Source organism: Paramormyrops kingsleyae, chromosome 8, assembly GCF_048594095.1.
Source record: "Paramormyrops kingsleyae isolate MSU_618 chromosome 8, PKINGS_0.4, whole genome shotgun sequence".
Classification (NCBI taxonomy): Eukaryota; Metazoa; Chordata; class Actinopteri; order Osteoglossiformes; family Mormyridae; genus Paramormyrops; species Paramormyrops kingsleyae.
The window spans coordinates 28,286,956-28,313,659 of NC_132804.1; the positions used below are offsets into that span (position 1 = coordinate 28,286,956).

A 26,704-nucleotide genomic window follows, 5' to 3' on the forward strand; every position below is an offset into this window, starting at 1 on the left:
TTCTCTTCTTGTTTTATCCTGCTCATTTTGTGTTTAAATGCTAAAAAAAACTTATTTAGGTGTAATTTGGGGGGCCGGGAACCAATTAATTGGTTTTCCATTATTTCTTATGGGAAAAATTCGATCAGAACTCGAACTTTTTAGGATTCGATCCGGAGTCCGGAACGGATTAAGTTCGAGAACCGAGGTACCACTGTACTACTACTAGATGTTACTGATTTTTATGCCGCGCATATAAAGACATATTTGCATTTTATCTAAAGGCAAACAAACGTTTAAAAATCGTTAACTTATTGTTCAAAAATATTTGAGACCCAGAATTTAAAATTGTTCATTTTAACTTAATTGAAATGGAGAGAGGGGCTACGTGTAGTGCAAATGATCAGTGTAGTTAGCCTGTTTTTTAACATATGTAAATCTATTTACTGTAAATTGCCACAGTCTGCGTTAAAATCTTGTAAGACTGCAATTTATCCACTTACAGAAAGACCCCACCAGCCTGACCGCTAATGCTTTTAAAACTGCAAGCTCACGAGTGGTCAGTCCTCATTGGCTAGGCCGTGGTTTCCATGGCAGCCCTGCAGCGCTGTTCCTGTGACCACGCCTCTAAAAAAAGGGCTGCCATAGTGGGTATTTATTATTTAATTGAAAATGTATTACAATGAACACCAAAATTTGGCCTTATAATTAAATTAATACTTAAAATACACGCGTTTTAAAGCAAATCGTGGAAGTAAATCAGGCAGTATAAAGTCCGTGTGGTATTATATTCACTCCATAAAATAAGTTTACCAATACGGGGACTCTACTCGGATTGCTGGCAGCCCTGTTGCACGAGTGACTCACAGGCACAGAGTAAATTGCGGAATATCGGCAACCCTGGCGATCTTTAATACACTAATAATTATATATCAAAGCCAATTTATCAAATGTTAACCCCAAAACACATCGAGAACTTAACGTTCTGAACTAGATTTTTTTTTTCCTGAAATGGGTTTATTTCGTGTTTAGATAACCTCTCGTTCACAGGAACTGAAGAAATATACACTAGAGCTGCGTTATAGCTGGGTACTGGACTCAGTGCAGCGCGGTTTACTCTTGCCGTTAGCAGATTCCTCACAGGCATTGCATTCTGCGCTTTGCAGCGATCAACAACCCTTTCATTTTTATTTCCAGCTGCAACTCTTTCGCCCCGACGAGCGTCTGCTGTCACAACCAAGGAAGCGACTGTTAACCCCATCCCCTCGCTCCCAGGGCTCCGACTCGGATGCGATCTGCGGTCGGCAGCTGGCGCTGGCTCTTGGAAACGCCACAGTTAAACGGAGGCCTTGTGGCATGGACTGGGAAAAAGATAAGGAGTGAGGAAGCCCCAACCCAAAAAGGAAAGAAAAAAACATTCAGCAGGAAGCACCAGCAGAGCGAAACTGTGAAAATAGACAGCCGCGGACGCTTCTAAAATACCAAACTTAAAAAAAGTAAACCACTTTTGCAGATAAAAGTAAAAGAAAAAATGTGTGCTTTGAACGAAACGCGCCGGTAGTTCGCTGACTTGCTGGTTCCTATAATGAAGTTATTATGCACTCCGTCGTGCTGTTTGATTGCTCTGCCATCAGAAGGGTGTTGGCCTAGATAGCCGTCTGCATGCAATCCAACTCACCTTACTATCCTGTTGGTTAGCTTGGCATACAGTGAATGCATTTGAAAAGACAAGGTGGCTTTTGGGATTGGATTTTGCACGGTGCGCAGTCAGCTGGGGGTGCTGGTATGGTGATGATGCTTTTCGGAAGGGAAAGTAAAAGCTAGTGGATGATACAGAGTAGCGGTTGTGGAGGGCTGGCTGTATCCGGTAACCGGCAGTGTTTGACAGTGCAGAAGTTCAGAGTAAAAAGTGATACGAGAGAGCGATCCGGTTCAACACACTATACTTAATCTACATCTTAGTACAGCTATATAGTGAAGCTACTAGGTGCCTGTATTGGTTAAATTACATGGATTGAAAAGAGGTCGATTTTCTTCCCTTTTTTTTCGTTTTTAAAAAACTCTGCTCGGTGCTTCTAATAGGTGAGAACAAGAAATACATCGACAGACGCGTTGGCCATGAGTATCGAAATACCAGCCGGCTTGACCGAGCTGCTGCAGGGCTACACTCTGGAGGTCCTCCGCCGGAGACCGTCCGATTTGGTGGAGTTTGCCGTACAGTACTTCACCCGTCTGCGGGAAAGCCGGAGCCAGGATGGAGCCGGGTCTGGGGGCAAGGGGATCATCTTCGACGGAGAGCTCGTGCAGCCTGAGCCAAATGGAGATGAGGATGATGATGACGATGAGGACTCGGACTTTGAACGTGAGTTTTTCCAGCTTTGTCACTTTGCTGCCTATACATGAAGGCCTTTAATTAAAATCCCAGCATCTGATCTTTTAATCTCCAAGATGGCAAATTACCTCAAGATTTAAAGTTGCATTACACTAAAATGTTATAAATGCTTGCATGCATCTAGTTGCTTGTATATGTACACTGCTGTCATCATGCCGGTTCACTGGGAAAATTGTTAGATGGCTAGTTTTAATAAGAGCAAATACTTGTACGCATGATTTACCCTCCTTTACGGTGTGTCTGACTCTTTCGTAATTATTTGCTGTTTGAAAATGTTAACATACTAAATTACAGACTAAGATCGTCTTACCCTGTTTGTAATATTATTTCTCTTATTTATTCAATTGTTTTTACTGGTGTCTTTTCTAACAGACTCGTTGTCTATGCTTTGTAATCCACCAGAAAACATTGCATAAGAAAAGCAGCCGGCACATGCACGGCCGTGAGCGTTTTCGGTTTCATACACAGCTTAATCCGCCTTCCGCCTTTGCATGGCGGGGGTCAATTACCATACGATCGCGGCAGTAGGCGCTAGGCTGCCTGGACCTGTGATGAGAAGGTTGCTTGTTCGAGAAACTCGTGTTTTTTTTCAAGCAAAGCTTCTTACTGCAAATGGCTCCACTGGCGTTTCGATACACCTGACGATTTATTTTCTTCCACCAAATTTTGGGCAGATGGGGGTCGTTTGAAATGGTGACAAAATCCCCCTGGAGAAAAAGGGGACCGTGCATGACAGCGCTGCAGGGACGTATCGATATGAAAGTCTTCTTTGAAGCAAAAACTCCAATTAGAAGCAGTGTGGCACCCGACAGGAACGGCTCCCATCATTTTTATGCACCATAGTTAATGTTATGCTTGCTGCTCTAATGACTCACCAGCATCGTGCATTATTTTTTTCCCTTTGCGTGTGTGGGACCTGAACCAGTGGCGATAAGTGTTCATTTTCATGTTGGTTTCCATCTGTTGTTGAATTCAAGTATTCGTGCTAGTAATTCCTCTAGGCATCCCCATAAGTGATGGGACCTTCGACATACTTCATACTTTGCGTGCGAGATCGCAGTAGTTTTATTAGCAGATCTCATGCTCCCTGTCAGGCTAGCTTTAGGCTACTTATGCCCCTCGGCACTCGATTCCCAGATAGGCAGCACTGCTAAATCTGTGACCACACGCAGTATCTACACACACGTTTTCACTCGCGCGTTTAGTCACACACGTGCCATTCCTTATAGTCACTTCCTGATCTGACGCATCTTAGGTCAGGGGCATAAACACATATTTGGGGATAAGAGTCCTTTGCAAGGCCTGTGCTGCCTGGAGTGGATAGGCTCTGCAGTGGAGCCTTCATACTGAGTCCCTTGACTTGGCTGCAATGCTAAGCTCATAAACCCCTCCGTGGATAAAATGGCTCTTATCTCTGCCCTGATAGGAAACGTGGCTTTCACAATGAGGCTAGCCTGCTTAATTCTCTTACTTCTGCATTTCTGCCCATGTTTTTTTTTTTATTAATTTTAATTTTATTTACTCTATACATCTAAAACATTGAGTGTAAGAGTGATTCCTCGACTGTAACAGGTTATAACTATAGCCTAAGTGAATAATGTTCAGTGCCATAATGACTATATAATTGATCCCCCAACCCAAGGGTAACCAGTGAGAAGATGGATGGATTGATAAAAAATTAATGATGTACCACAGACAAATATGTTGGTAAAAAACTGCTCATTGTAGTAATTTGGTTGCTGAAAATATTCTTGATTAAATTAATGTAATCAAGAATATTTCTTTACACTGCAGTTTCATAATTGTCTGCTCGGCTGTTAGTGGTTCTCTATTGTATACAACCTCGGGGGGGGGGGGGGGGGGGGGGCACGGCTGCTCTTGGCCAATGATAACACCTCTCCGTGGTCTCTCCTAATTGCCCTGTCTGATAGCTGTTAGCCACGTCCATTTTACATTGTCCAATCACATATTGACCAGGCATATTCTCCCAAGCCCTTGAGTATGGCCATGCACTCATCTCATGGACAAGAATAATGTGATCAGGGATATTGCTGGCTTCATTTATATTGTGTGGCAACCGTTAACATGGCCAGGAAGTAAAAGGGGAAATACTGACCTAATTACCGCTCTAAGAGCCCTTTTTCGATGCCTCTGTCAATAATCAAATTCTTTCCCATAACCACAAGCTGCTCTCCACTTTCCTGCATTCACAGCTGATTTATGTTCTTAAAAGAAGGTATTTGTTACAATCTGTTTGTTTATCAGGTTCTGTTGTCACAACGCCCGTGTCGTTTACAGACGTCCTCTGCTTTTGCACAGTAACATTTTGAAGACATTTTTCCCAGTGAAACTCAGGTTGACACCCATGACACTAATTATGACGGCTTGCTGTTGCCCTTAACCGGCGGTAACAGCATGATAACAGACTCCTTACCCGTGATAATGTTGGACGCATCCTCCAAAATGCGCACCTTTCCGAATGGTGACAATGAATCGTGTCAAACAATGTTTTAGCCTGATTTTTATTTTCTTTTCATTAGATTTGTTTTGCAATTATGGTCAGCCACTGCCTTTTAAGGGGTCAGGCCTGGTTGGGGGTCTGTGTTTTCTGAGCAGTCGTTAAAGGAGGTGTTGTTATGGATACACAGAAAGAGGTTTCTCTCCATGTTTTGTCGCCTGGCAACCCGATCCACTTCACATGGCACTCCTAATGCACGTCTGAGGGGGAATTCCTCGCAGGAACCGTGCTGAATTTTGTTCTGTTTGTCCCCGGATAACATCCTACATAGCCAAAGGGAATTTTACTGAGGGAACATGAAACAAAGAGCTAAATCTTTCGCTTTACCTGACTGGGACATTAAACCTAAAAGCTATTTGTAATCTCTTCTATAACTGATGCCAGTACTATTCCCAATTGAGGTATTCATCTCAAAACAACATTTATATATTGCAGTTCTGTCAAGCTTTTTACATTTCTATTATATTAGAATTGAAGGTTCCTATAGTATTTTTTTCTCTAATCCTCTATTTCCCATGAATCCTCGCCATCATGGAAAAGCTAATCCACGCTGGAATCCTATTAGGCAGCCAAATACCAATTAAATAAGATGTGAAAATGGAGCCTTTTATTAAATGCAAAAATAACCAGACAAGCAGTGTTTTTTTGCTTTCCCCCTGCCTAAACTGCTGCGTATTCAAAGCCCAGAAGGGGAACTGTCATTGAACTCTTGAGAAAATACATTTTGGCACGGTGCCTCTTTGAAACGCACTTATGGCCTGAGTTTTGGAGAGTTCTATCTGTCAGCCCTGCCACAAAATTCCAACCGTTCATTTTTAGCTCCAGTTCTGTGTTTTTTGACATCAGGAGTGCCTCATCTGGCCTGTGTTTGCCGCATGGTGAAATGCCAGCTGTGTATAAGATTTGTCTTTCTGGATCAAAACTCTGGGAAGCAATGTGTGGCTGGACGGATTAGGGCTTGGTGCCCATGATCGGAAGGTCGTCTGTTCAAATCCCAGGGTTGGCAGAGTGATTTCGACATTGGACCCCTGAGCAAGGCCTCGTCTGACCCTGTTTTCTCAAAAATATACTTCACTTTGGATAAAACTGTCTGCTAAATAAAGAAAATGTAAAATGACTTGCAATGAAACGTAGCCAGTGGAAAACCAAGGGCCGAATCCCCTGAGTGACAAGTTACACACATAAAAGAGAACAACGCCAGAGATCCATTTCAGTGCATTTTAAGTGCTTTTGAGAGTCTCAACAGTGAGGTGTGGGAAATTAACACTGCGGCGTGGGAGCTTAATGTCACGGTGAGGGAACTTGACAGGGTGATGATTCATTTTTGGAAGAGGAGTTCATTTGCGTTACGGCCGCCACTCTGGTGGTACTCTAGGTTTACTGTCGACGTGACGACTCTGGGTATGGTAGTGACACGTGCGCGTGCGGCCTGTCATGCTCGCTGGCCTGATTCACACACCACCCCTGTATGCTGATACACACTCAGACACACTGCGACACGCCTACGCACATTGACCAAGTCTCAGGCCTGGGAATACACACACAGTGGAGTTTAAAGCCTTAATATTAAAAAATAAGGAACTAGAACCAAAAAATACAACAGCAAGCGGATTCATACAGGTTTGGGTTAGAAAAGGGAGTGTTTCTGTTTTAAATGGATTTCCCGCCTTGACTTATGTATAACATTATTTGTGTGGGTTGAGAGAACTCAGGACTGAATATTATATGACCCCTATTCCAGGCGGCTTCCTGGAATACTTTGTCACAACTACATTTTATGTTAATGTCATGAAAGCAGCAAAACTGTGCAGTTAATGAATAAGATGTTTACAGTTTTGGGACCCTGGAGGGGAATGTACCTCGCTTAAGGCTGTTTCGCAAGTAGTGAATAATATCACTCTCTTTCTCTGTATCTCTAGCGCCGCCTCCTAGTCGATTCAGCCGCAGGGTATCAGGTAGGTACCATGTTGTCTGAATATTGTCTCCTCCTCGCATCACAAGTTAGCATTAGTGCAAGAGCTATGCATTACAAAATATTGTAAGAAGCTTATAGAAGAACCATTCAAATCAAGACACCGGGAGGACCTGGTTTCTGCTAGATAAGTGCGAAATAGAAGAAAAGACCATATGGGGTTGCCAAGAGATCGTAACCATGGAATAGCCAGTGAAGACAGAGAGCAGGTCAGTGATAGGCTGAGTTAGTCAAGATGGCTCTTGTGGCATTTTTTGAAGGCTGAGTGGAACATGTTAACGGAATGTGGATGAGTAGCTGGTTCCACCACCAAGGAACCACACAGGAGAACCATCTAGATTAGGGGAGAGCAGTCTTATCCAGAAAGGGCCGGTGTGTATGCAGGTTTTAACTGCAACTCCTGAATTAGATTACTGATTGGTTGAAGAGTCCTCACACTTGGGTTTGAGCAGCTGACCTAAAGGCTATCCCAAAAACCTGCATACCCTTTGTGGATAAGATTGCCCACCCCAATTTAGACTGATACTTCTCATGTGGTGGAATGATCACTAGGGGCGCTAGCTGACATTTGGGAGGTCAAAGTTTGTGTCTGCATGTCCCCAGTGTGTGCCGAAGCCTTTAACCCTGATGAAGAAGAGGAGGACGCAGAGACCCGTGTCGTCCACCCCAAAACGGATGAGCAGCGCTCTCGACTGCAGGAGGCCTGCAGGGACATCCTTCTATTCAAAACCCTCGACACGGTATGTGCAGAACATCTTGGGGTCCTGTCCCTTTAAACAGCTGACTAGCTGCCGGTTTGTTCACAGCGTCTCTACAATCGCTCCATCTTTAGCGACTACCGTAGTTTGGGATCATTCGCAAATATGACGGTAATCACTTTCCGAACAATGCGTGCATTTATCACATGTCGTAGTGAGATCTTTGAGGTAGAATGTCTAAAATATTGTTACAAATGTGCACTTCATGAAGGATAAAAGAAACTGGAATGCCGGAGTAAAGTCATAAGCACGGTCATGCCTAGGTGACCTTGTGTTTCCCTTGGCAACCATTTTGCTTAGCACCCTGGTCATTGAAAAGGAATTCATTCGCTAAATGAGGATTGGTTGTAGTCACTAATCAGTAAACATTTAGAGAGAGATATGTAGAGAGATACAAGTTGTAAACCTATAGAGCACTGGAACCGTGGGCTGAATTAGCAGTTGGAAGATGGATGGATGGCTGCTGTATTAGCAGTGCTGATGATTAATTGTATAATAACTCTATGATTTATTATGATGTGGTTGTCTTGAACAAAATTTATTAACACTGCTCTTAGTTGAGCTCTCCTGATTTATAGTAAGGAACAACAGGAGCATAGAAGTTGAAGTCAGACAGTTTGCGCCTGTGTTAGATGCACATTCACACAGGGGTTGATTTGTTATTTCTGTGGCCCCAGTCAAAAAGTCAAGTCATTCAAAAACCACCCTCAGATGTTTCACCAAAGAAATAAATAGCTAGTGAGTAGAGTTAGAAGATTGTGGCTGGCTAGCGGCTTTAGCAGGACATGCTACTTAAGCATTTCCTAAATAAGGAACGCATTTATATCAAATTTAGTGTAGTGAAAACTCTGGGGCCCCTTGCAAATGCATGGTTGAGTTAGTATATCGATATGGGTATTTTGAACTGATAACATCGCTGATATCAATAGCCAACTATCATTGTGGACCTAGGATCACAGCATCCCCTTATTTCTTCAGCTTGAAAGTGGGACCCGTACTTCTAAGTGGTGAATGAACTGCCAGAATTCCTCATCCTCCACTATGGAAGATGGCTAATTGTCCAATGCGATCATCTCCATTATTTTAGCAGTTGTCTTTTGCTCTGCTGCTGCTAGCTTTGAATATTGATAAAGTTTAAATCTCGGCCAGCAATATCAGCTAAGATTGAGACTTCAGATCGATACTGATACTGAGAAAGTGAACAAATATCGGCCCGATACGATATGTTAACCGATATGTTGTTCATGTAATTGTTTTTAATGTGCTGCTTTAATTGTTTTAATATTTATTTTTGTTTTATTGTATGCTTCTGTTGTCTGTGTTTGTTTTTGTTTCTGTTGTCATGCTACAGTAGGTCCTTTTGTAAAAGAGATCTCAAAAGGTCTTCCTGATTTTATTATTATTTATTATTAATAACACTTCTGCTGCCTGTTTATATGGAAAGGCTGAAATACGGTTCAGAAATGCTCAGCCAGACCCATGGCATTTGCATTTCCTACGATTCTGTTTTTTTCCTGTGCAGTGTGATTATGCTAAACCTGTTGCTTCTCTCTCTTATTCGTTCCGAAGTTCATTCATTCGGAGCTGTTAAACATTTCCTTTTATAGCAAAGCTTTTACTGTTAAACCTTCAGGCTCTTGTGTAAAGAGAAGATCACCCAGGCATTTCTGAGATTCCTGAACAGTGTTACTGTTGACTTTGACCATTGATAAAATCCATGTTTGAACAAAAATGAATCCATCCGGGAAGATGTTTTTATTCATGATAGCTTTGCTATAGGTTTTATCCAAAACACCATAAGACCCCCTTGCCTGTATTTGCCTGCTTTTTCATATCTATTCTTTTAGACATTTTTCTGAAGCAACTTGGGAATCCCCTTTCTTGGAGGTGACCCCCTCCCCCCTTGGTCATATGTGCACATAAAGCTCCTTCCACATGCCGACCCCTCTTCTGCTTGCGGTTCATGCCAGAGAAATAACTCAGGAGCTCTGTTAGAGAGGGACAGCTCTGCACATGACTGTAATTGACCTGATCCTGACAGCTTCTGTGTGTGTGTGTGTGTGTGTGATGGCTGGCAGTGGGTAGGCCTGCAGTTGTGGCACTGCCACACATTGGGACTTATGAGAATGCATCTTTGCATTTTTGTTTTTACTGATTTGCCTTCTCTATGTGTCCAAGCTTTTTTGTAATGGCTTTGTGTCTGAGATAGTTACACAGTGTCTAGCATCGTCCTTGGTGTGGAGTTCCTTTTGCTTTTTTTTTGCCTGTAATGACGACTCCCTCTTACATCTCTTGACCTGTGACAGGAACAGTTTGCAGAAGTGCTGGATGCCATGTTTGAAGTCCGGGTCCAGACCAAGGAGCACATAATCAACCAGGGTGATGATGGAGACAACTTCTATGTCATAGAGAGGTGAGCGTGTGTGTGTGTGTGTGTGTGTGTGCACGTGCGCATTTGCGTGCATGTGAGAGCAAGTCACTGCATTGACTAAACTAGAGTTTTTATATTTGTTTTATTAATTTGTAATGAGAGGCTACTGTTTGTGTTTCTTTTTATTTCCTTTTTTTGTTTTTACTTCTAGCAGCTTGTTTTCCATATAAAACACCCAATGCGTTGTGGTGTCGAACCTTCAGCTGCAGGCTTGTTCCCTGTTATTCTCTCTCCTGCAGGGGGGTGTACGATATCGTCGTACGAAAGGATGGCGTCGGCTGTTGTGTGGGAAAGTACGACAACAAGGGCAGTTTTGGGGAGCTGGCCCTAATGTACAATACTCCGCGCGCCGCCACCATCATCGCCACCACTGAGGGAGCCCTATGGGGGCTGGTGAGGCTGTCACGCTAGCAGGCTCTCACTTCGCTAACCTCTAACATGTTGTTTTGTGGGTTTTTTTAACTAGGTCGTTGTAAAAAGTGCAACCACAGCGCCATCTATTGGTAACTCAGTGAACAACGTCTGTTTGTACTGTTTATTTGGTGTGCTGGTTCGTGCTTATGTATCAGATTATTATTATTATTAGTGTGATTTTGGACCAAACCATATGGAAAGTTTTTAATGACAATATTCAGTAAATGAATGTCATTAAAATTATTTTTAAATTGCAATGTAAATGATACGAGCAATAATTAAAATTCAGTTATAACCAGTACAAATTATTAGTTACCCATCAAACTCAGTGGGAGGTCTCTAAACAAAACCTCTAATTGCTTAAATTGCAAACTGTCACAACAGATCAATCTCACCTAGTCGAACGAATTCTGATTGGTTACATTGCAAAGTAAGATATAAATGCGGTTATCAATCAGATGTTAGGTTTTGTTTTAGAGCCTACCCTCTGAGTTTGACAGGTGACTTACAATTTTACTGGTTGCTGCTATCAATTAAATTGTAATTTAAATGATCATTTATTCATTTCGCCGAGCAGGCATTGGTTCGCTGAGTGGGTGGAGTGGGGCAGGGGTGCCATGAATCACATTGCCCAGAACTAAAGTAGCTGGTCGCACCCTGGATGCCGTGTGTAGCAGATGTCGTCAAAGTCAGGTTTATTGCTATAGCATATTTAAAATAAACGCGACAGGTTTAACAAAAATGCTGAGCAGCAATAATAAAACTCCAGTTAGCAGATAACAAATAAAATAAATGATCAAATAACAGACATTGAATTAACTAAGAAAATCCCATAAAATACTAAAGTATCCCAATTGTTCCAATCCTCAATCAAGCTACACCAAAATAGCGCAGTGTGATTTTCAACAGTAAGGCATTCCATAGATGGGGTGCAGTAACAGCCAATGCATGGTCAACAGATTTTAATCCTGACCTTGGATTACTTCCTTTGTCCACACATCCATTATTTTAATTACATTTTTTTACCGTGTTTGTCATTGTTCACAACTGTTTTTTAAAACGGCAGTTTTATTGTGTTTGAGACTGGCTGTTTGCATAACCAATTAACAAAGTCCCACCCCAAAGTGCCAAAAAAGAACCCACTGGCACGTTTGATACTGGATTGCCTGTTTTGGTTACCCTAATTGAATGGCCAATTGAGCCTTTTGTTTCTGCTGTCAGAAATTGATATGATCCGGTCCTGGATGAATGGTATGTTTGGCAAAATCACGTTAAGTTGTGTTTCCTCTTGCAGATTAATGAGTTCAATAAACATTTAAATTTGAGAGAAAAAAAATCATTACAAAGAATCATGAACTCCGTTCTAAGCAAAAAAAAATAAAAAATCACATTTTTTTCCGCAGAATGGTGCAGCCCTACCCTAAACTTCTCCGGCAGCCAGTGTAAAGATGCTAAAATAGGCATAATATGTTCCCTTTTTTTTTTTTCTTTCGACATGAATGTCTAGCGGTGACATTCTGTACAAGCTGCAAACAAGGCAATAAAGATTTACCCACCCTCGGGTGTAAAGATTTGCATTAATCCGAGTTTAAGAAATGATTAACTATGATTAAATCCATGATTTAATCATAGTTAGATTCAAACCGTTTAATCTTAGTGTTTTTATGTGGAAAAAGCACACCAAATTAATTTGTCAAAATTCAGATTGTTGTCAAAAATATCAAGGTTTCTTGCCTGCGACTGGTATAAATCAGCTAGGGAAGCAAAACAAAGAGGAACTAAATATGTAGCTGTTCCAGAACTAAAAAGAATAACTTCTGTTTTGTCTTGATTCATGTCTAAAAAGCCTTCCAGAACATCTAGGCATTCTAGTAGTGACTTCACCAATCTATTATACAGAGGAAGATAAAGCTATGTGTCATTAGCATAAGAGTGTAAAGAAATACATTGGTTTTTTAAAAATCATTGCAACAGGGAGCATATATAGCACAAATAAAACAGGACCAGGAGTTGACCTTTAAGGAAGCCCAAGCCTAAGAGGCTCTTGACCTTGTCCTTTTTGAAGTTAACAGAAAACCTCCTGTCACTCCAATGTGATATACACCAATCCAGGGCAGTACCATTAAATATAAACATGTTCAAGACAGTCCAACAAAATTCCAGGGTTGACGGTACCAAAGGCTGCTGTTAGGTCCATAAGGACCAGATAACAGAATCACCAAAATGAACAATCAATAATAAATCATTAAGAACCTTCAACAGGCCTGTTTCTAGGTTATAAAATGTTTTAATACGTTTCGTAAATATCATTGGCATTTAAATATGCCAGCGACTGATCATAAATAACTCAAAAGTCTTGGAAGAAAATGGCAGCTGGGAGATTAGCCTATAGAGTGTAAGAACAAGTGGATTAAGGTTAGCTGTGTCTAACAGGGGCTTCAGTAAAGCATGCTTGAAATAATCATGAACAACTCCATGGATGATTGAACAGTTCGCAATGTTTAAAATGTTAATACATAAGTGATAGTGTAATACTGTATTATTTTTGCCCCTTCAAGTAAAGTGTTACCCATACAAGTCCAACACTTTCAGATGTGTGACGGTCAGAATGCCCACAAGTGTCTGTGTGTTTCAGGACCGGGCCACGTTCCGCAGATTGATAGTGAAGAACAATGCGAAAAAGAGGAGGATGTACGAGACCTTCATCGAGTCCGTCTCCCTGCTCACATCTTTGGACGTGTGTTCCTGTTTGGCTCTGCGTTTACTCACATTTAAAGACATACTGATTTTCCTTCGACTGAATCTACCCCAAACTCTCTACCTCAGGCGTCGGAGCGGATGAAGCTTGTCGATGTTTTAGGGGGAAAGGCGTTCCAGGACGGGGAGCGGATAATCACGCAGGTAGGGTGGCGTTGGCTACGCGGGCTTCCCTGCATGTGTCTGCAGGCCTTCCTTGCATATGAGTTAATGTCTGCTGGCGGGCCTCCTCTTCTCAGGGTGAGAAAGCCGACTGTTTCTACATCGTGGAGTCGGGGGAGGTGAAGATCATGATGAAGAGTAAAGTGAGTTTGCCCCCCCCCCCCACATCCCAATTCATCTTCTGGCCTGTCAGATTGAGCATCTTCATGAGTGGATCTTTCCTGAAATTGCCGTTGCATCTAGACTAAGGCAGACCAGCAGGACAACGCAGAGGTGGAGATCGCACGCTGTCACAGGGGGCAGTATTTCGGCGAGCTGGCCCTGGTCGCCAACAAGCCCCGGGCTGCCTCTGTCTACGCTGTGGGGGGGGTCAAGTGTTTGAGTAAGATCCTCAGCCCCCCTGTTCATGTGCATGAGAGAGAGAAACTTCTGCTTTTATCCCTCTTCCTTGTCTGTTTTGTCCCTCTCAGCCCTGTCCTCCTTTCTCTCTCCCTCGTTCTCAGTCGTAGATGTGCAGGCATTTGAGCGTCTTCTGGGCTCCTGCAAGGAGATCATGCAGAGGAACATTGCCACCTACGAGGAGCAGCTGGTGGCGCTGTTTGGCTCCAGCGCGGACCTGCGGGACTGAACATCTGTGATTTGTCGACACGCCGCGTTTGCTCATGCACTTGCACGCGGATATGCAGGCCTTCTTCGTACATACATGCTCCTGCGTACATACACGCGTTCAGTCCCATGTATGTAGTGAGACATGGAGATACACACATTCACACAAACTCCCTGATGTATGCTATCACTATCACTCAGAAGCATTAAAAGCGTGGATGAATCTGTAGCTTAGTACGTTCTGTGGGAATATCGGAGTATATAGATCCTGTGAACTGACATTGTAGCCCTTCGAGTCTGCCAAAGGGTGTGTGTGTGTGCGCGTGTGTGTGTTCAGCCAGTACGCTGCAGTATTGATGTGTGTGTTGTGTGGGTGTGACAGATTCAACACTGGGAGAGACACAGAACTTTCCTATCAGGGATTTCCTCTGAAATGTCCACGCTCTGTATTTTGTACCTGTCTTGAAAGAAGTGCCATTGCAAGGTCACCATTCAGACCATGATGCTGATAACAGGACCCCTGCGGCATCGTGCCACCCTTGACCAATGTTGTGTTTTTGACTATTTTTGGACCTACTCTTGCCTATTTTGTAGACAATGTTAAATTGTTAGATTTTTTTTTAATCCGACAAAACTTGCATGAATTTCTCTGACACCAATATAACTGCAACTCTCCACAAGGACACATGCAAATGTTATTTTTAAACTTTAATGAAGCTGAATGTTTTACATCTGTTTTATCTTGAAGAACAAGCTTTGATATGGTCTTATTCACAAGAAGATAAAGTGTTTGCTTTCGGCAGATGAGTTCTTCTTGTTTGTCCTGCAGCACTTGGGTTTCTTGTGTCCTGTAACCAGAGGTGGAAAGTTCCGGTTCAGAAAGTAAAAATCCAGACTGAGATTTTGTTTCAACCAACCAATTGAGCATAAAGACTCACATTCACAGAGTAAAGAGCTGGTTGATCAAAACAAAATCTTGGGCTGGATTTGTACTTTCTGGAGCTGAACTTTCCCCCTCTGCCTGTAACTGATATTTGCGAACTTCGCACCTGTTGGTTGATGTATTTGTTGATACTATTCTATGTTTATTTTGAATGACTTAGAAAAACATTTCAAAACAAAGTGTGGAGCTTATTTCTCCTTGGTCTTAGTGCAAGTCTGCTCTTTGGAAGAAAATAAAGCCAGCATTTTGTTAAGATCCACAGTTAGTGTATTGTTTTGTGGGTATTTGAGGGCTTTGTGGGTAATGTGGGTAGTTTGATGGGTAATGTATAAAAATGGGCGTTGCAGTTTTTCACTTAATTGAAGTTTCTGACTCTGACATCACTCTGGAGACTCGTCATGATATAACCGTCTCTTGTGTTTACTAGTGGTTGTAATGATTCAATACATTTATATCCCAACAGTCATCAAAATATGAATATAATATATATTTTTTTTTATTAAGTCTTTAGCACTTCAGTGCAATTGCTGCTCTGTGTCAGGTATCATTTGAGGTGCCCAGTGCACGCTAACTGGCTCACATAGGGGCCTGCAGTTCATTTGGTGGAAAGCAGTGAGTGGCCAGCTCTTCACCCGTTCCAATGTTTGTATGCAGTTCCATACAATAGAATTTGTCTAAAAATCTCAATCTGTTTTTAATAACACATGGTTAAAGGTTTTTTTTTTAATTGATAGTTTATTAATCCCTGTGGGGGGAATTGTCTTTACAGCTCCCCCAACATGCTCTTTGTCACGTCAGGAGCAGATAAGCAGGCGAAGGGAGCCAAAGATACACAGGAACACAAGAACACGTAATGTCAATGACACCACTGGGGAAACAGACTTGAACACGGACTGAAATACACAAGACTAATAGCAGGAAACGTAGAACGGCTGGTAAACGTAGGGATCCCACATGGGGTTAAAGAGGGGGGCGTGGCACACGGAAGGATCATACGAGCTGGGTATGATAGAACCCCCCCCCAAAGGCGAGCACAGCAGGCGTGCCTAAGGGGAGCGAGGAGACGAGACTGGGGACATGGGACCTGGAAAACAAAAGCAAAACATCAATGGGGCACTGGGAACAGGACAAACACACAGAACAGACACAAAGGCAGTAACCGAGACAACTGACAAATGATGAGGAAAGCAAACAGGCACAGGGGCAGCAAAAATGGAGACACGGAACACCGGCGGAAGGAACGAAGGGGCGGGGAGTGAACAAAGGAGAAATGGAGGGACGAGGAGCAGACACAGGGGGCACAAAACCGGGAGGCAGGAAGGCAGACGAGGGGAAACGGGGAGCCCGAGGGAACCCCAGTGGGTGAAAGGGGGCAGCCGCAGGTGACCAGGAGGCCGGAGCTGGAGGGACCCTCGGCGAACACAAGGCAGGAGTAGGAGGGGGCGAGCAGGAAGACTAAGGGACAGGCAGTGGAGACGAGGAGGAAGTCAGAGGGGGAAGATGAAGGGGACCTCGGCCAAGGCGAGGAGGGAGGAGAAGCCGCGGCAGGCGACAGCGCAGCCACAGCCGGCGAAGGCACAGCCGACTGACAAGTCGAAGCGGGGGAACCCGCAGATGACTGACGAGGTGTCGGAGGGGAACCCGCAGGCACCCCTCGAGCCACAGCCCAAGAGACCGAGGGCGAGCCAGGGGGCGGGGCGGGGCAGTACATGACCCCGGCGCAGGAGACCGAAAGGTGGGGGCCCCGCCAGGATCTACCATGCTGGGGTAGTGATGGAGTAGGACTCACTCCTCCAGAGGGGTTCAATGGGCTCATCAGAGAAATCCCAGAGGGGTCCCATTCAAGCTCCTCCTCTCCTTCCATCAATGGAGGAGGAGCGATGGTCTGGCAATTAGGGACCTCCTTGGGAACAGAGACTGGGGCCAGGGGAGCAGGTGGTGCGGAAGCAGGATCAGGAACCTGGGGAACTGGGGCCGGGGGGATTGGAGCTGGAATAGGTGGAGCAGGGACCTCAGGGGGCAAAGCAGGAACAGGAAAATCGGGGGAAGGATCATCATCCTCTGGCCCAGGAACAGTGGGGGGCGGAGCATCAGCCAGAGGCCCAAGAACCTTGGGCGGCGGCACAGGAACCTCGGCCGGTAGCAGCAGCGCAGGAACCACGGGGGGGCGGAGCATCCGGGGTTTGCATCTTAGTCACTGGCATTGCCCCTTTAAGGACTTTGGGGGGGTGCCTCAGGAACCGTGGGAGCTGGAGCTGCCCCTTTAAGAGCCTTGGGGATCCGTGGGATGGCATCCCAAACTGTCCTGGCCCCTTTAACGGCCAGGTACGTCCCCAGGGAGGAGTGAGCTGTCAACACCCGCAGCAAGGCGGCGGTGATGGGAGTTTTGTTCGCCTGCTTGGATGAATCGGCGGTGGGAGGAAGCGGAGATTGAGACAGCCCCCAGAAATATTACCGGGTTGTCCTCTGGTTGCTGTTGCCTCCGCTTCTTTTTCCTCCGGCTAGCAGCTTAGGGTGGAGTCCAGGGTGCTTCTGGTGGCTTGGAGGGCGAAGCTGGAGGTAGCTCAGTAGCACGGGTCTTTAATTCTGCCACCCTCCACAACAGCTGCCGATGACATCCCCTCAAGAATGTCCCAGTTTCTGCTGGCTAGCGGCAAAGCCTCGGGATCCCCTTGGACTTCGGGCTGGCCGAGCCAGTAGGTTACCTCGTCTACCAGACCGAGGTAGCGATCCTCGTTGGGGGGGGGGGTACCTTTTCTCTGAGTGGTGTCATTCTGTCACGTCAGGAGCAGATAAGCAGGCGAAGGGAGCCAAAGATACAAATAAACAGGATTTATTCTGACTCAATCCTTACACAGGAACACAAGAATATGTAATGTCAATGGCACACGGAAGGATCATACGAGCTGAGCATGACACTCTTTGTAGAGTAAGCTATCCGCAAAGGGCAGCCACCTGTTGCGGCACCCAGGGAGCTGGGGGTTAAGGGCCTTGTTCAAGGACCCACAGACATGCTGAGGCTGGGTTCAAACTGGCAATCTTCTGATTACAGGCTTAGCCCACTGAGCCATCCTGGTGTGAGAGAAAAATCCAAATGTAATACAAAAGTAGTGAATGTTATGTATATGTATAATCTCCTAGCAATAGAGGAATGCACTAGGCCAGTAGGAACCATGTGTTCAAGGTCGGATGATAGCATCAGGCCCTAGTCAAGAAATAGCGAGCACTGAAATACCGGAACAAACCATATATGGAAACATACAGTAGAACACAGGGATAAAAAGAATTGTAAGAAGAGGCTCGAGGGAGAACTCCTGAGGTATCTCACTGGGCCCGTGCTGTAAGATACCACAATAAACTGAAGGCTGAAAAGACTTCACGCTATCCTGAGTCCTACATCGCGAAATTTCCACAACACTGGCCCTAATGTTAGTCATGAAGATCTAGAAAGATGTATAATTGCTGGTACCAATATTATTATGCTGTGCCGTTGGCGCAATCTCTTTTTCACACAGCAATGCAAGATTTTTTTTCCCCCCCCTCAAGCATGTCGTTTATGTATACAGACACTCCTCTACTTACGAATGAGATACGTTCTGAACGGCCGATCGTAACTTGAATTGTTCGTGTCATTATTAAACATCATTTTAAGGGTACACGCAAGTACAAAGAACTAGGATGCTGGCAGTACGCTACGCTACGCTGCTGTGTGGCGGGAGTAGCGGCCAGAAGTCATACTAGGTGCAATTGGCGCGTGGAAAAAAAATTTATGTTAGGGACAGGAAACGGGAGCCCAATGAACACAATTTGGACTTACAGTCCTCTTCATTTGTATGTCTGAAAGTTCGTAAGTTGAAAGTTTGTAAGTAAAGGAGTGTCTGTATTCATTTGGTAACTGCACATGGTCTTTTGTCCACCAGAGGGCAGCTGACTTATATACTCCAGTCTGTTTTCCCATTGGATCAACTGATGAGCAGGGGCGTGATTTAATTAGGGTAATTTGTCCCTCCAAAAAAATTGAACTTAACATTTAACTTATTAAGACATGTACCTCCAATATCAAACACTGTAGCACTGACCATGAGCTCAGCAAAATATTACAAAGTAAGAGCTGCATGGTGTGGTCAGATGAGGAATAATTCTGTAATCCTAAACTTTCAAGCTTTAACTAACCTGCTCTCTGCCTTTAGTTATTTTACATGGAGCAGCATTTCAAATGTGTTCAAATCATTCCTAAGAATAAATCACGTTGTTTTAACTTCAGTTAAAGAAAGGCTTTTTATATTTCAAGTAAATTTCAGTTAACCAGGACAATATTTGCTAAGGATTTTGTGTTTTTAAAATACTTTGAGTAATTTAATTAATTATGTAAGCTTGCAAACCACAGTAAATGAGACGCACAGTGCCAATTAGAACACTGCACATCTGAATTCCTCCCTGGTGACTCAGGACACACAAGGAGTCAGTGTCTTTCCCTGAGCTGGTTTTCCCTGATATAAACAAATAAAAATTCATGTAAAATTACCAACTTCTCTGTTTTTCTTTTACATAATTAATACACATAGTAGGCCTACTCAGAGATTCACTTACTGTTCAGTGATTAAGGCTACTGACGTAAGTGGTTTTGAACATGGTGTCATTGTGAACACAGAGGTGCACGTGATGTTCCAGTAGGATAGAGTGGGGATAGTTGCAACATGGCTTATCCCTAAAATAAGAAATGAGCTACAGTAATGATGTTCATACTGCACATGCTCAGTCAGCCCCTTTTTCTTCCTGGAAGAGGGCAGAGACAGATGATTACTCTTTCTGCAAGGAATATATTTCAAGGTAAAAAAGTATTTTTTTTATGATCAAAGTTTTTTGTCATACTGTCAAAATTGTTTGCGTGAAGCATTGTAAAGTCACATTATTTTAATCTGTGTTTTCTAATCTTCTAACAGGCATTGCTAGCATGTTTCAATTGTGTCAAACTAGCATAGCAAGTTTCATTGTGACTGTCAGTGTAGGGCCAGTTGCAATATGTTGTTGCAACCATCCCAACATGCTGTTACACTGATGGAGGTGCCATTCACATTTGCCACACCTGCTAGTCTGATGTGGAATAATTTCCGTCTCTCTTACCATCTCTTTGTCACACACACATAAGCTACATCACATGCACATATCCTCCTGAGATGCACTGCAGTAGCTGGAGTTTCCTAAAAAGGTGTGACGAACAAAAAAACTCAATGGCTTTTCTCTGTTAGTGAGAGGAATCAAAGCAGGACACATCATTAAAGCTAACAGGAAAGTCACAAGTGCAAAAATAACAGCTCAGAACAACACTAATGTGTAGAAAGGTTTTTCTGAAGCAGTGTTAATTTTGACAGCAGATTTCAATTTAGTTTTAGTCATAGTCTTTTGACTAAGATGCAATTTTAGTTTTAGTCATATTTTAGTCATCTGTTTTGTTTTAGTTTTAGTCTAGTTTTAGTCGACTAAAAAGCATAAGATTTTAGTCGACTAAATCTACTGTAGATTTAGTTGACTAAAATATATTGGGTTTAATTTAAATGTAATTTAGTTAAACCGTGGTAATATACAAAATATTCTAACTTAAAATTAAATAAAGCCAAGTCTCATTAAATATGTGGAATATCGTCTTTCCATAAAAACCAAAAATTAGATATGCATTGTTTAGAACTTGCATATGACATTCTTCATTCTGTAAAGCAAAAGTGCAACTCCAAATTATTTAAAAGAAAAACTGTATTTGGCAGTAATGCCATTGCAAATACTGCATGACCTGAAAAAATTACCTTGCAGATGTCGCTTTAGATTTGTTGTATTTTTACCAGCGATTTCCGCTCCACACGGTTTACACAAGGTCTTGTTTGTCTTGACATCAAACGTGAAATTATTCCATATATCTTATCTTCTTTCTCTCCCAGCCATTGCCATGTCATTTTAGTTTAAGTCAGACAGACACCCACCAATGTATGCAAGATGTACTGTCGCATCTCGCGTCGCAAGGTGAATCAGTATCTTAATTTTCCAAATGTGCGTGTGCGTCTCACCGCGCCACGCACCAAGATTAATTCTGATTGGATCATTTCCAAAAACGTCCCTCACTCACATTTTCGTCTCGTTTTTATTAGTTAACGAAAATGTCAATATATTTTTATTATAGTTTTCGTCATCATCACTTAATTTTTATTTAGTTATCGTCTCGTTTTCGTCAGTGAAAATTTGTCGTTGACGAAAATTATAACGAAAATATTTCGTCAACGAAATTATCACTGTTCTGAAGTAATCTTGGAAGCTGTACTATTCTTTGTGATCCTAGACCATTAATAATGAATTGATCTTTTTGTTTTCCAATTTACAGTTGTTCTCAAGGGGCGGGACTCAAGGCAGTGTACAGCGGCGTCCCAATGCTTTTAGCGAGGACCCGGCGACAGGCATGACCCCGCGGCAGGAAAGACACAAGTTTTCATTTGTTCAGACATCTCCAACAATTTTAGTGGATATTTGTAGAAAGAAAATGTTCCTATATATAACGGGTTTGTTTGTTGGTTTATAAAACGCTGAAAAGCACATGTGCCTGTTAAAATTCCTGAAAGGTTTTATTCTCACCGAATTAAAGTGGAGCGACGTGCCGGCGTCTCGCTATGAAGACGCGGAGATCGGGCGTAGTGCTGCTCTATACACCCCGGGGTACGGGGAAGGCGCTGCTATAACGCCGGTAGGAAAGTATTAAGCTTAACATCTCTCTCCATTTCTTTGCAATTGTGTATAATCTAGTTTTGTGCGCCAAACTGAAGTAATTTACCATAAAATCTGGTTAAATAATTTTGTTTGTTGTTTGCGATGTATAATTGATGTCATGCTTTAGTATATGTATAGATGATTTTTTTATTCTGCATTATCTGTGAATAGTTTAAAATACCATCCTTAATCTCACTTTACTTTCGACAAAAGCGTTTAAAGCAGTACGTTATTCTCATTTAAAGTAACAGGCATTAATTAGGCCTAATTCAATCATAACCGGTATAAATCGGAAATCAGTTTAATATAAACAAAAGTTTAATATAAATAAAATAATCGAACGACGATGAGATCAGATGGTGCATAATTTCTGGCAACAATAAAGGACTTGGAAATGCATTTTCACATCTAGGAGTCAAAATTAAAAAGATGGCTAATAGGCACTCTGAATTATCGTTAAGTTTTATAGAAAATCATTTGTTCGCTTTCACCTCCTTTCTTGGTGGTGAAACCTTTCGTCTAAAAATCGACGTACAGATGGCTGTTCAGTTATGCATGCTGTTAAATCAACCTTTATGGAAGCGGCCGTGATCGACGCAGCATAATCTGCTTTTGGCTCGTCGCGGCTAGGATCTCCTAGTGGAGAGTTTATTAAATCTTAGATAATTAAACGAAAGCGGAAAAAACATGAAAACTGAGCTACTATAAAAGTCTCTCTGCAATCTGGCGATACAGAATTAAGAATGAAGCTGGAGAACCCCCGGGGCAGGGAGACATTCTGTCGTCCTATTGGGAAAGAGACACTCCAGGTTGGGGTCTCCTGTACCACACAGGCACTCAGCTTTACTATGGTGTCTGTCTGTCTGTCTGTCGCTTCAAGCTGTCCTTGTTGAGAGAATAGTAATAAGCACCTAGTCAGAATGTACAGATTGCAGAAGTCGGACAGGAAGTTAATGTAGTGTTACCAAGTATATTCTAATCAAGGTGTCCTAATAGGTGCTTTAGAGATAAGCCTGTCAGTCACCTCTGGGATGTGTGTCCCCACGGCAACCCGGAGGTGAAGGGCTGACGTCACCTTGGGGGTGGCATGTCTCAGGATGAGATGATAGAGCTGCAGGCCCTGACACCAGAGGGGTACATCGAACTGGTGGCCCCCCGCCCCGTGACAGGGCGACAGCACGACTCAGAGAGGGTGCGGGCCGTGCGGCTGGTGGATGGTGGCTTGTGTTGGGAGGGGCCAGGGGAGGGCCACGCCTTCGAGCCCTGCAGCCTTGCCCAGCCCACTTGGTGTGACCTGTGTGGAGAATTCATCTGGGGGTTGTACAAACAGAGCCTGCGCTGCACACGTGAGTACCTCCCCGGCTGTGTGTGTCCGTTTCCGTCTCCCTCATGTCTGACTTCCTCCTGTGCTTCCTTCCGGCTCTCGTTCCCCTCCTGCCTGCCTGTCAGCCATGCCACCTCTCTCTGTCTGTCTGCTTTGACGTATCTCTGTGCCCCCAGATGTACAGCATACGCTGATAAACACGACTCACAGGCCTCCTACTTTCTGGCAGTGGCGCCTGTTAGCCAGACACTATCCCGGCGTATAAACTCGCCCAACGCAGGCAAGTGGGGAAAGTGATGGCCGACTCACGTTTCATCACATGGTTCACGCTCGACCCCAAATCAGGCCTTGAGATCCGCAGCTGGGAACCAGAGCAGTAGGGTCTTCTGGTAGAGGGTGAGCCTTCTACCCATCACCCTAAGGTTCTGTTTTCATGGGCGTCGGGTCAAGACTGTATCCAGTGCGCTGTGGGGGGAAATTGCAGTGCCTTTAGGGGTGGAGAGTCATTATGGAGATACGCATTTCCAAGAAGCAGGGTCAGCTGGGGACATAATGTAAGATGTAGGAGTGAGTATGTGGGTGTGGAAGACTCACCTATTCTGCCCAAACAGGTCAGTCACACGAATGGCTCGTTCGTTATAAGTTAATCATAGGATAAGGAGTCACATTACATTTACATTAAGCCACACTTACTTTTGCAATTTAATTTAGTATTAAAAGTTTATATACATATTTCATCAAATCCAGGTTGTGCTCTCCCTTTGATAACCTTTAGATGATTGGATAAGAGACAGTGAGATGGATTCAGCAATGTGTTAATTATACACCTGACCTCATTCATTGCTCTGTAATGCAGTCTGCAGATTCACTTGCCACTACCGCTGCAGAGCCTTCATCAAGTTAGACTGCAGCTGGAAAGGCGGGGCCCTCGCCAACCAATCAGATTTGGCGGAGGACTCAGTGGAGGCGGACACCAATGTGGTAAACAGGGGGGCTTCGGTTCCCTGCTGGTGGTCCCCTTATGGTTTACAAACGTGCTGTTAATTATTGATGCATCTAAAGCTGGTGTTTGTGCTGCTTACACACACTTTTCCATGTATAACCAGCAGTATCACCATCACTAGCACCAATATATCTGTGGGGAAAGGGCTTGATGGCTGTCCAATGGGCTTCTCTCTGTGCCCAAAAAGGATGAGCCAATGGAATGGAGGGTAGGCGAGCTGTCCTTCACTGAGCTCCAGCAGAAGGTGAGGGAGTTCAACGCTCAGGTCAACAGAGATCTCTACATAGTCCTGGTGGGTGACCTCACTGACAGTCTGCACACTCCCAAAAGCACAAAAGTGCATCTATTGATGCTCTTTCATACATCTGCACACTTACCAACCCACTTGTTTGATCCATGAAGTACATGCACACACACAGGCCAAGCATGCAGAAATACAAATAATTCACAGTATAGTTTGAGGAACAATCTTAACTTTAAGTCACATCTCCGTACATTTAGCACACTAATGGAGGTGGTGTTTTGACATGCTTCCATGCAGAATAAAGATGGCTCCTTTACTGGTGTCATCAAAGTCTGGGTCAGACTGAAGTGCTCCATGTCTGTGCCAAGCCAGGGTATGAGGCCTAGGCTCTGCAGCTCCTATCAGCTGGACACAGCCATGCCCCTGCACATCAGCTCGTCCACCCAGGCCCATGACATTGTCCGCGCGTTGCTTAGTACATTTGGTGTGACAGGCAACCCTGGCGAGTTTGCCCTATTTGAACACAGAGAGCCGAGTGACCAAGGTGAGATAGTACCTGGGCATGACTGCGCTCGATGTCTTTGTTTTGTAGTAGGAACTGTTATTGAATCCTTCTATCTTCCAATTGCTTATCCTGTAAAGATCGCAGGGGAGTGCAGAACTTATGAGAATAGCTCATCTTGGATATGACTGGGGGAGGGGACTTGGAATATGATGTGGATAACATGACGAATAAATAGAAAGGATGAATTAGTGGGATGTCGCTGTCTCTTTGTCCCCAAAGTGTACCAGAGGAAGTTGGAGGGTTCAGAGCGCCCCCTGCTGCTGCGGATATGTGCTGGCCCTAGTGAAAAGTCCCTCAGCCTGGTGCTGAAGGAGAACAGCCCTGGTGAGATCAATGTAAGTACAGCCATTCTACCAGCATCTGATCACTGGTAATACATGGCACATTTAATACTAATACATGGCCTCATTAATCGTTAATGATTGTGGACAATGCCCAAAATGCATACACATATATTACAGTGGGATGGCTTATAACTACTGATGGGCATATTAAGCTTCAGGAACCATTTGCTGTATTTTCTGATCCGACTAGATGCCCTCTAGGCGCTCTCTGTTCAAAAAAGGGCTCAAAGCAAACAAAGAGCACCATCTAGTGGGGTCAAAAAATACAGCAAATGGTTCATGAAGCTTCATTTGCCCATCACTACTTATCCGCACAAGCAGAATTTATTAAATAAGTAATGCTGGTCAAAAGTATTTGCTATTTTGTGCCTATTGTTGTTGACAATGGAGTGTCACTGGGTCACTCCATTGCAGTACTGGGTTAGCAACTAATTCACTGTCGTCCACACATACACACGCACAAACACATGCAGTGGGAAGCTTTCACTGAGCCAGAGCTACGCAACTTCCTACACATCCTGCAGTTTGAAGAAGAGGAGCACATCAGGCAAATAGTGGAAGGTTATGCCTGTGCTAGGGACCACCTGCAGGAGGCGCTGGCAAGCATCACACAGACTGATATGACTCATGTGTCTGAACAGCGCCATCAGGGGGCACCCAGAATCCAAAAATCATACAAATTGCGGTATGTACGTAGTGAATTTGAGGGAATGAGTGACCTAACAACCATGAACTGGTGAAGTGAAGGCTGGCTGCTTCATACTATAAGATACAAAGGCCTTCAGGAACTGAGTGTGTAATGATAGGTGGAGGGAGCGTGTGTGAGATTTACTAGGGCTGTCTGTGAACATTGGTAGCTGGAACTTCTCTGCTGTAGAAGAAGGTGAAATATAATTTTTTCAACCACAGATAAGTTATATCAACAGTATATTGAAGTTAATACATCTGCTTCTGTTGCCTGAAACAGAATCTGTTTATTTTTGTTAACCGTTTTTATTCATTCTTTTTTTTTTTTTTTTACTTCACTCCGAATGTTTATCTGATGACTAGGAGACCTTCAAAGTTCTGTCAAGACATAATGTGTGCAAAATATGATGTATTCTATACATTACTACACTTTAGAGATAGGAGTATTGGTATGAGGAGTATTGTGAGACATATTAGCGTTGGTATGTATTTTCCATATCCATCAGTATCCCAGACCAAAGTCCTTTGTACTTGCGGTATGTCAGTTCTGTCTTTATCCAAATTATGATTTTATTACAAATAAACATACAGTACTGCTCATTGCTTCAGCTCCAGGTTGTGGTTCTGTTCAACTTCCTGCTCCAACACACTCCAACAGCACACTAGCATGATGAGTATGATTCATCTGTTTGAAAGGTCTATGGATTCATGCATAGCTCTATTACTCTATGACACTTATTGTTCTCACTTTACTGATGATGCCGACGACAACCACAGCCTAATTAAAACCTTTATGGAAATAAAGCCAGCACATATGGGTTATTCTACACAGGTCATTTAAGTACTTTTAATGTC

General features: G+C 43.5%; 2 protein-coding genes and 1 long non-coding RNA gene across 7 annotated transcripts; 2 read left to right on the forward strand and 1 right to left on the reverse strand.

The window, feature by feature from the left end:
• The first annotated feature begins 727 nt into the window (after window positions 1–727).
• On the forward strand, window positions 728–15,185 carry LOC111860021 (cAMP-dependent protein kinase type II-alpha regulatory subunit-like). Of its 2 annotated transcripts, XM_023843265.2 has the most exons (11): window positions 780–855; window positions 1,177–2,341; window positions 6,809–6,844; window positions 7,465–7,601; window positions 9,926–10,032; window positions 10,290–10,443; window positions 13,100–13,201; window positions 13,291–13,365; window positions 13,461–13,526; window positions 13,627–13,765; window positions 13,887–15,185. In XM_023843265.2, the coding sequence occupies exons 2-11, from the start codon at window positions 2,098–2,100 to the stop codon at window positions 14,009–14,011; spliced, it is 1,185 nt and encodes a 394-aa protein (XP_023699033.1). In that variant the 5' UTR covers window positions 780–855; window positions 1,177–2,097; the 3' UTR covers window positions 14,012–15,185. The 2 variants fall into 2 exon arrangements, with proteins under 2 accessions (XP_023699032.1, XP_023699033.1); XM_023843264.2 differs by having other exon boundaries at window positions 728–2,341.
• A 4,440-nt stretch (window positions 15,186–19,625) lies between these two features.
• Window positions 19,626–26,452, forward strand: LOC111859998 (ras association domain-containing protein 1-like). 4 transcript variants are annotated; one of them, XM_023843232.2, is made up of 8 exons: window positions 19,628–19,762; window positions 21,303–21,659; window positions 22,679–23,028; window positions 23,863–23,987; window positions 24,197–24,301; window positions 24,551–24,797; window positions 25,038–25,153; window positions 25,636–26,452. In XM_023843232.2, exons 3-8 carry the CDS (start codon window positions 22,770–22,772, stop codon window positions 25,900–25,902), a joined length of 1,119 nt encoding a protein of 372 aa, XP_023699000.1. In that variant the 5' UTR covers window positions 19,628–19,762; window positions 21,303–21,659; window positions 22,679–22,769; the 3' UTR covers window positions 25,903–26,452. The 4 variants fall into 4 exon arrangements, with proteins under 4 accessions (XP_023699001.1, XP_023699002.1, XP_023699000.1 ...); XM_023843233.2 differs by having other exon boundaries at window positions 19,626–19,762; window positions 21,303–23,028; window positions 24,197–24,253; XM_023843234.2 differs by having other exon boundaries at window positions 19,627–19,762; window positions 21,303–23,028; window positions 24,626–24,797.
• Window positions 19,643–21,599, reverse strand: LOC111860000 (uncharacterized). The gene is made up of 3 exons (XR_002841941.2): window positions 21,551–21,599; window positions 20,057–20,133; window positions 19,643–19,708 (listed from the first exon to the last, which is right to left on the reverse strand). It is a non-coding gene; the product is annotated as an uncharacterized lncRNA (long non-coding RNA).
• Window positions 26,453–26,704: the final 252 nt, after the last annotated feature.